The sequence below is a fragment of the Arachis ipaensis genome, chromosome B10 (genome assembly GCF_000816755.2).
Source record: "Arachis ipaensis cultivar K30076 chromosome B10, Araip1.1, whole genome shotgun sequence".
Classification (NCBI taxonomy): Eukaryota; Viridiplantae; Streptophyta; class Magnoliopsida; order Fabales; family Fabaceae; genus Arachis; species Arachis ipaensis.
In genome coordinates, this window is record NC_029794.2 from 134,830,740 (window position 1) to 134,839,895 (window position 9,156).

At 33.6% G+C, this 9,156-nt stretch overlaps 3 protein-coding genes across 4 annotated transcripts in view; 2 read left to right on the forward strand and 1 right to left on the reverse strand.

Moving 5' to 3' along the window:
• On the forward strand, positions 84 to 2,630 carry LOC107622226 (probable disease resistance protein RPP1). The gene is made up of 3 exons (XM_021114742.1): positions 84 to 556; positions 1,409 to 1,606; positions 2,427 to 2,630. Exons 1-3 carry the CDS (start codon positions 84 to 86, stop codon positions 2,524 to 2,526), a joined length of 771 nt encoding a protein of 256 aa, XP_020970401.1. The 3' UTR covers positions 2,527 to 2,630.
• Positions 4,356 to 7,962, forward strand: LOC107622948 (binding partner of ACD11 1). Of its 2 annotated transcripts, XM_021113554.1 has the most exons (7): positions 4,356 to 4,570; positions 4,906 to 4,944; positions 6,016 to 6,099; positions 6,360 to 6,463; positions 6,564 to 6,639; positions 6,855 to 6,938; positions 7,184 to 7,962. In XM_021113554.1, exons 1-7 carry the CDS (start codon positions 4,565 to 4,567, stop codon positions 7,751 to 7,753), a joined length of 963 nt encoding a protein of 320 aa, XP_020969213.1. In that variant the 5' UTR covers positions 4,356 to 4,564; the 3' UTR covers positions 7,754 to 7,962. The 2 variants fall into 2 exon arrangements, with proteins under 2 accessions (XP_020969213.1, XP_016180516.1); XM_016325030.2 differs by lacking the exon at positions 4,906 to 4,944 and having other exon boundaries at positions 4,357 to 4,570.
• The window catches only part of LOC107621219 (cyclin-SDS), a 6,483-nt gene continuing 5,520 nt past the window's right edge, over positions 8,194 to 9,156 (reverse strand). Inside the window, exons 7-8 of the mRNA XM_021114743.1 lie at positions 8,991 to 9,035; positions 8,194 to 8,800 (exon numbers count right to left, since the gene is read on the reverse strand). Coding sequence (XP_020970402.1) covers positions 8,771 to 8,800; positions 8,991 to 9,035 — 75 coding nt within the window. The 3' untranslated portion in view covers positions 8,194 to 8,770. The remainder of the gene's footprint in view (positions 8,801 to 8,990; positions 9,036 to 9,156) is intronic.

A 9,156-nucleotide genomic window follows, 5' to 3' on the forward strand; every position in this document is an offset into this window, starting at 1 on the left:
GTGAAGAAACCTTCCTCTCACAAACATAGTATACAAAAATGTGTAACCTATGTTCTCGTCTTTCTTTCTTTATCACTGCCATGATGGCCACAACCGCCACTAATAACACTGATGAAAATTATGATGTGTTCCTTAGCTTTGGTGGCGACACTCGCTACAATTTTACTAGTCACCTTCTTGGAGCAATCAAAAGGCAACATGTTAATACCTACGTTGATTTCAATTTGGGAAGAGGCAGTGAGATCTCATCAGCACTTGTTTCCGCAATCCGGAAAGCCCCGGTTGCGGTCATCGTTCTATCGGAACACACAGCTTCGTCCAAGTGGTGCTTGGACGAAGTTGCGGAGATAATGGATTGCAAGAGAACAAGAAATCAGATTGTGCTTCCAATATTTTATCATCTGGACCCCTCTGATGTTAGGAATCAAAGTGGATGTTATGGTGTGGCTTTTGAAGAGCATATGAAAAAGAAGGACTGCATTGAAAATGTTCCCACATGGAGGGACGCCTTGAAACAAATGGCCAATCTATCAGGCTGGCACTGCGTCGCCAACATGTAAGTATTAAGTTTTTTTTTTTTTTTTTTTCAATCCCGCTACGTTACCAACAGCATTTCTACCAACTTCTGCAAACTCTTATTTATAACTGTATTTAATAGAAATGTTTTTGTAGATGTGTCTAATAAAAATGTATTTTTTATGACTCTGTTTAATAAAAGTGTCTTTATAAATATATTTTCTAGATCTGTCTCTTTATATATGTGTTTAAAACATAATAATTAATTATTGTTGGCAATAATAATATGTTGGTATGCTATACTTTTCTTTTTTTTCAAGTTTTTTTTTTCAAAAATAGGAGGATTTGAACGACTTCTGTAGCAACAGCTGAGTATAAAAAGATTATGTCATTTGAGTTATGTAAGTATTAAGTTTTCGAAAATGTTTGATAATAAAAAAGGACTTTGCTACCATTTGCACGCGTAGTAAATTAAACATTCGATATATCCATTGTTCACATTATTTAATATTTTTATTGTCTACCTATATTTTTTCTAAAAAAAATTAGTCAAAAATAAAATAAGTTTTGGTTGTATTTTTTTTCACTCTAACACTATTGTTAAATTTATTTGACTACTAACTTAAAGATTTTGGTTATTACCATTCAAATTCAAGATCAAATATTTTTTTCCAGTAAAGATTAAAATCGTAATATGGACTTTCAAGGTAAATTATACAATAATTTTTAAGTTAAGAAATAAACATTAGTAACTCTTATTTTGATAATGATACTTGTTTTTAAGTAAAAAAAAAAAACAGTTCTTTTTAAATTCATACAAATAAACAATAAAAAATATCTTCCTAACGAATATTTTGGGTTCATATTTCCTTATGTTGGGTCCATGTGACAGGAATGAATATGAACTGGTTGAGAATATTGCTGAAGATGTGAGAAAGATAGTCCACAGTAATTGTTTGAATGTAAACAGAGCAAAAGACGAATTTGAAAGACAAAAGGACATGCTTCGACAGCTCTACAAGAAAAATCAAATAACTTCGGATCAAACTTTACATGTATGGGAGATGGCAAAAATTGCAAACTTCACCAAGTAAGTTATAACTTACTAATTTGTTCTGTATAATAAGAAGGGTAAAGTATTATTTTAGTTTCTAAGGTTTTGACTGAATTTTAATTTGATTCCAAATGTTTTATTTTAGTCTCAAAACTTTTTAAACGTCCTATTTCAATTCTAAAAAAGTTTTAGGCGAGTTCAATGTTGTTCCACCGTTAAATTTGACACGAACAATTCACATATTGAAGAGCTAATAACATTCGATTTCAATATGTAAGTAAAATCGATCTACTAATGATCACTAATATAAATGATTTTTCTTTGATTTTGAAGTGTTGATGATTGATTGTTAGGATTTAGAGTTTTGTATAAAAAAGAAATTAAGGAAAAAAGTGTTCCAAGAAAATTTTGGTTATGTTTTTCTATCACATGGAAAAAAATATGACTTAACTAATGACGTTATTAACGTACATATCACTCATTCCGTTAACTATTAGTGTCAAATTTAACGGCAAAATAATATTAAACCTATTTAAAATTTTTGGAACAAAAATAAAATGTTTAAAACGTTAGAGACCAAATTAAAATTTAACCTAAATGTTGAGAATTAAAATAATATTTTTCCCTAATAAGAATTGAAGAGAGATTTAATGTATAATTTTTCTTTGTTCTTAAAATATTTTTTTATCATACATCATTTATATAAAAATGTATATTTAACTATGTGTAAGATTTAAATTTAAGACTTCTTTATACCTAATTCAATATTTCAACTTGTGTTTTTCCTCTTTGGATTTTAGAATTTTCTTTGGTCATTTTTTACTTGTTGATGTAAATCAAATTTGCAAATTTTAAGCAGGGACATTGGAAAGGCTTCAAAGCTGAGTGAAGAGATCAAGAAGGTCATTGAAGAGGGAAAAACTAGTAGGAAAGTGATGTTAATCCAAAATAAATAAGCATTTTTGTATGAGAAATTCTTATATAAGCTTGTATTCTCATAATCATTTGAGGGTAGGGGCATTAATTGGCACAATTATTACATTTACAATTATATGTGAAATACTTTTTTATAATTTCTTTGTGTTTATAGTAAATTGACTAGAGAAAGTATGGGAGCTAATAAATTTAGTGTACAATGTATATAATAGGGATAAAATTGAAATTAATATCAAATAATAAATAAACAATTAATTTTTAATAATTACCAATTTAAAATTTAAAATAAAAAAGGATTTGAACAGTTATGTAAACTCCAAAAACGACTTCCATTTTTCCTATCTGATGTGACTGTCTTCTCGTCCAGTCTCTTCTTCTCTCATCGGTGCCGCGCCGCTACAAACACCAGTCGCCGTCGCCCATAGCTCCGGCCGACGGCGACGTGCGCACCACGAACGTCCAGCAACACCGTCGCGCAGTTTGCGTCGTTCCCGCATCGCGCCAATCGTACAGTCCCTCTTCTGTGTCGACGGTTTCTCCCTCCCAACGTCTCTCTCACACTCCTTCTCGCCTTGCAACTCGTGCCGTCTCAGTCTTCACCTCCTACAACGTGATGACCTGCCTCCGCACCCGATCCGGTTCCCACATGCGCCACACTCTCCGCTGGTATGACCTCGTCACCCTCAGCGTCGGCGGCATGGTTGGTGCCGGCGTCTTCGTCACCACCGGACATGCCGCTCACCTCTATGCTGGTCCCGCCGTTGTCCTCTCCTACGCAATTGCAGGCCTCTGCGCTTGACAACAGGAATCAAGTACAAAAGTGAAAGTCTTTTTGTATGCAAATGTTCATTACACTGGGTCGGCGGATGGTTATTTACGTAAGTATAATTAAAATAATATGAATGTTTAATGCAGTAGATATACAAATGGTTGTTTTAATGAGCATTTAGATGATTAGTTTATTGGATTTGATTGGAGCATACAGACTTAACATTTTAAGGGTGATCAGTTTTATATGTAACCAGATGGTTATTTTAATTAGGACAGTCACGGCGCTATTGGGGTTGCTAGGGTGGGTGATGGCGCTGCTAAAGTTGCTAGAGGGGTGGTCACAGTACTGTTGGGGATGCTGAAGGGGTCAGGCGCGGCTAGGATTTGATAGTGGGTAGGAGATTCTTTAAATTTAAAATTGGTGGGTAAACGTGTTTTGTTACTAGAATTTAGGGGGTGTTTCTTATTTTTTAATTCATCGTGGGCTAGAACTAGCCCATTGTACATATTGTCAAGATTTTTCATTGTTTCTTATTTTCAATTCTTATACATTTTCGATTCTAAAAAAGAAAGAGATATTACAATTTATATGGATACTCTAAAATAAATTGATCTTTTTTGTTCAACTATTTCGTCCAACAATAATGAAATAAGTTCTGAAAGAATACAAACAAATTTTTGTTTTTTTTTTGGACAAAAACAAATTTTTGTTAAATAAATCTCTTATTTATTCCTTTTTTTTTCTAGATTTTTTATTTATTTTCATTAAAATATTATCTAACAATTTTTAACTATCAACTTTACTTAAAATTAATTGCACGTCTGTACCTAAATTTCTACCTTAATTTTAATGTAATATAAAATATTTTATTGAACCATTCAATCATATTTTTGTTCTTTGTATTATTATTTACTATTGATATAAAAAATAATTATTTTTTTTATTTTTCAATAATAATTTATTCCAAAGATATAAAAACTAATTATTTTTATTTAGCATGTGAAACTGCTTTATTGCTATGTTTAATTGTTTATAAGCCTAAAGAAAATGAAAAAAAAAAAAAAACTGCAACTAAAAAGAAGAGAAATGCTGGTAATAACAAGATTGATGACGTCATGACAGTTAGTTCTAACTTCTAACGCGATATCGTGCTGGATCAGCCCGGTTTCGTAATTACGAAACTACCCCTCTGCCATTTTCATCTACCTTCCTCCCCGGCATTGCTCTCACCATTGTTTCACAAACCAAAAGAAGAAACAAGATACGAAGGCTTTGTATCGTCCGAAATGTCGGTGAGTTTCAAACTTTTTTCTCAGATCTGCTTCGTTTCGTGGCACATTTTCCCTTTCAATTTTATGTACCAGTAATTTCGCTTAACATTGTTCGTTGAACTTTTCAGATCCTATATGGATCTCTTCTCTTGTTGTTATATTTGTTTGCGGTGCATTGTGTTGTTTGTGCTTTGATGCTGAGAAAACAGAAAAGACGTAAGAAAATCGATGTAACTTTGTTGTATGGGAATGAGGAACTAAAAATGTTGTAATAACTTGCAATGGCTTTGTTAGTTATCCTTCAAAAAACTGTGTTAAACCGTTTGATATACACTTTTTTTTTTTTGAATATGTAGCTGGAGATATTGGCCACTCACAGCAGCTCTGTTTTTGTGGTATTTTCATCTTCTTGTTCTTGTTTTGAAAGCTTTGAAGCTTGGGTTGTTTGGCTTGTTGTATGCACGTTTTGCGCAATAATTTGTGACTCTCTTGTACCCTATTTTTCATCATAGTGAAGCTATATCCTGGTCTTGGTGACTCGTGGTTTTTACTTCTCTCATTGAGGAGGTTTTCCACGTTAAAAATCTTGGTGTGTTAGCTTGTCTCTAATTTCTGGTTTATGTGATTTTTCCACTGCTATTGGGTATTATTGTACTGGTGTTAATACTTGTTGTGAGTGGATATTGTTGCTCCTCTAATTCTTGCAAGTAGGGAATTGTGTTTTATTCCTATCAAGTGCTACTTTGGATCTTAAATGTTCCCCAGTGACATGTTCGGTTTGTTTGCAAGTTTCAAAGAGGATAGAACATTGAAGGGAGTCTTTAATGCAATGGTTGAGTATAGGCAACTCTATTGTTAGTAAGTTTTAGCGGTAGGGATTAGTATGGCAATCCTAGGATCGTAGTAGCTAGAATCTCGAGTTAACTCTTAAAATCTTTTGATATTAGGATTTTCAATGAGTCAACCGATTCTACAAAATTTCTACTCGATCGAACAATTTTTTCGTATTTAACACACATAATTATTCTTTCCAAAAATGTGGTTCTAAACCTGCTGTTGTTTTGTGATTCCTTCTGGGTATCTCACATCTATTGGTGATACATGATTGTTCTTCTCTCATTGAAATTATTCATTTTGAGGACTTTTTATTTGGGCAATGCTCACTAGTGGTTGTAATTTGTAAAGTCATGAAATTGCATTAGTTAAATTAATGATGAATGATGACAAGGCCTCATGCAAAAGGGACATTCTGTTGCTGATATTGTGTCTTGGTAACTTGAGATAAAATTTCCTGTTGGCTTCATGACTCTTGTTCTGTTGCTTTGTCTTCTGAACTGATAAAGCTTGTTTTCTGTTTGACTAGATTGTGCTACATTATATCCATTTGAGCATGTAATGTTTCTTTAGCTCCTAATTTTTGTGGAGCATCGTCCTAAAAGTATTTCAATTTAAAATTTCACATGCAGGCCCCTGTGGACCATACCAATGAAAAAGTTGAAGCGGTTCCCTCCTCTACATCTCCACATAATTGGAGTCCTCATTTTTCAAACGTGAGTAAGAAATTTTCACATAGCAAATTTGTTAGCATCAAAATTGTAGAATACATAATCTAGTAGCAAATAGCAGTTTTGTTTGGCAAATTGTATTTCTGGTCATTATAATATTGGTTTCTTAGGGTAATCCTTGCAAACATTTCCTGTTTATGCCCCACTATCCTTTTATATTTTGGCTGTGCCAATTTTTTTTGCTGGATTTCAATTATCCCTTGTTGCAGTAATTTCCAAGTTCACTCCATTTTGCCTTATTACAGGTACGAACAGTTAAGGTTAGCAACATATCACTAACTACTAGCACAATGGATATAGGAGAATTCTTCTCATTTTCAGGTGAAATTCAATACATAGAGATGCAAAGGTGAGAGTACTTCTAATGCAGAATTTTGTTCATTTCTTATCATTATAATTGTTTTAACTTGTCCGTTAAGTGTCACTCTTACCTTCGATGATCACTGCAGGGAAAATGATCATACCCAGGTTGCTTATGTTACCTTTAAGGAGACACAGGGAGCAGAAACAGCAGTTCTCTTGACGGTATGTTTATATCAAAATGACTTTCATATTGAAAACATAACAATACATTTCATAATTACGTTTATGTATGAGTTGAACCATTTCCCAATTAATACTTTCCTATTTAATCACTAAAGCTCATGAAAGATAAGATAAGATACGATAAAATGAAACACGTACTTGTAATTGATTTTCTTTGCCTAAATCATGCACTTATTCTCCTGTTTCTAGTATAGGGTTCCAAGATTGGTGATCTATATGTCACAATCACACCGGTGGAGAACTATCAGCTGCCCCCTGAAGCTCTTGCCTCAACTGTGGTAAGTACTTAATTTTCTAAGTTACTTTATTGTGTGATTGAGGTAATGGTGCATCTTGTGCTGCTACAAGTACTTTTATGTAATCAAATGCACGAAATATGAACACTTTTGCTTAACATATGTTTGTGCCATCTGCCAAAAGATAGCACTGTCAAAATAACATGCTAAGTGTTTGTAAACTTTTTCCTTACTGATAAACTCTCAAGTATCATGAAGTTTCTAATGTACAATCCTCTTCTCAACAGACAGACCAAACTCCTACCACAGTTATGAAGGCTGAAGACGTGATGAGCACGATGCTTGCCAAGGGTTTCATCTTAGGAAAGGATGCAATCACGAAGGCAAAAGCCTTCGATGAACGTCATAACTTGTCCTCAAATGCTTCTTCCACTGTTGCTTCCATTGATCGTAAGATTGGTCTAAGTGATAAATTAAGCATTGGAACAGCTATTGTAAATGAAAAGATGAGAGATCTGGACGAAAGATATCGCGTCTCTGAAAAGACAAAGTCTGCTTATGCTGTTGCTGAGCAAAAGGCTAGTGTTGCTGGATCTGCTATCATGAGCAATCATTATGTATTAACTGGAGCTTCATGGTTCTCAAGTGCCTTTTCTGCTATAGCTAAGGCAGCAGAGGATGTTAGCACAAAGACCAAAGAGAAGGTTGAGCAAGCCGAGGTGCAAAAGAAAGAAGCCATTATCAATGAAAGGAAAGGAACTGTTGATGAGTTTGCAAAGATGCACTTGGAGTCGGATGCTGGCCCTGCAATAGTTCCTGTTAATTCTGGTGATGACAGTAAGCACAGGGTTCTATAATATGAGCTGATTCACAATGCCTTACCTTCACACGAGTCACACGACCACAGTTGGATTGATCTAGCACAGTTATATATTGTCAGTCTTCAATGCAAGTCTGTTGTATGATGATAAGTCTTGTTGATTGTTTTTATTAATGTAAAGGCTTATCTGATAGATGTCATTCTTAAATATGATCGATATTCATAATAAATGATTAATTGTTACTATCTTTGGATTGTTTCTCAATTCATTTCTCCTCTTAAATCATGTGATTTTGGTGAGGGTTTAATGTAAACATTATCATCACTTCATCAATATAATTCTTTTCAGAACGTTAGCATTTTACGAAGACAGATAGTTTTACTTTTAGTGTGTATTTTACTGTTCTCTTTTTCCTTTTCAACCAAGGAGAGAAAAGGAAGGATAATGTATATCACACATTTTACTGTCTTAAATACATTGGGCAGGTTTTAAGTCAAATTACATGTTCCTATTGGCAGCTGGTGATATCTTAAACAATGGAAGAAATTCACTTTGATGTTCCTCTCTTCATTTACCTCATTTTGGAGACAGTAGTGCTTTACTGCAGTGTAATTAAAATTCAAGTGAACATATATATTGCAAAATATTGCAAAGGAAGCGGCAAAAAAGTCAATCTTCTCTTATAAAAGAATGGTCCAGTTGTTCACTGGTTCTATAATGCAAGGAGATAAACTTCTGTATAACTGTAATATATCTTTTAAGCCATCAATAGTTAGGAGCAGGGTATCCCGTTGCTAGGTTTTCACAGCTTTAAAAAAAAAATGTGTGTATGATTTGTCATTACACCTATTAGCACTTTTGAACAATCAATATAGTTACATGGGAAAAATAATGGAGTTCCCTTCCTCTCAGGTAGGGATACAAATGAATTTATTTAATACTGATTAAGAATCAACCCGGTATCTGAATGCCATTTTTCTTCAGATGGGTAGGGAACAATCGTAAAAAACTGAATTGTTCAGCGGATGTTGCTCCATGCCAGTTAGAATGTTGTCATAGATAGCGTATTAACCACTGTAGGCTCTGTAGAGAAGTGAAGATAACACTAAGTTTCTTGTTAAGGACATCAAGGAATACCAAAAAATCAACAATAGGAGAAATCAAATGTTAGTAAATGAAATTATTAATTTCAAACTGATTGCTGTCTGGGCTTTGATTTCTTGCCATATGAAATTAAGTGACTAACAGAATATAACAAACCGGGTTACCATACCTGCATGCATTCATGCAAATTCTCATCTTTTGATCTTACGTGCATCTGTAAAATCATAAGATTAATTACTTACATGACATTCTATTCACAATTTCTCTACTTGATGGCGGCTTCTATGGAAAATAATACAGCCAAAAGAAAAGATGAAACATTTAATTTTCACAAA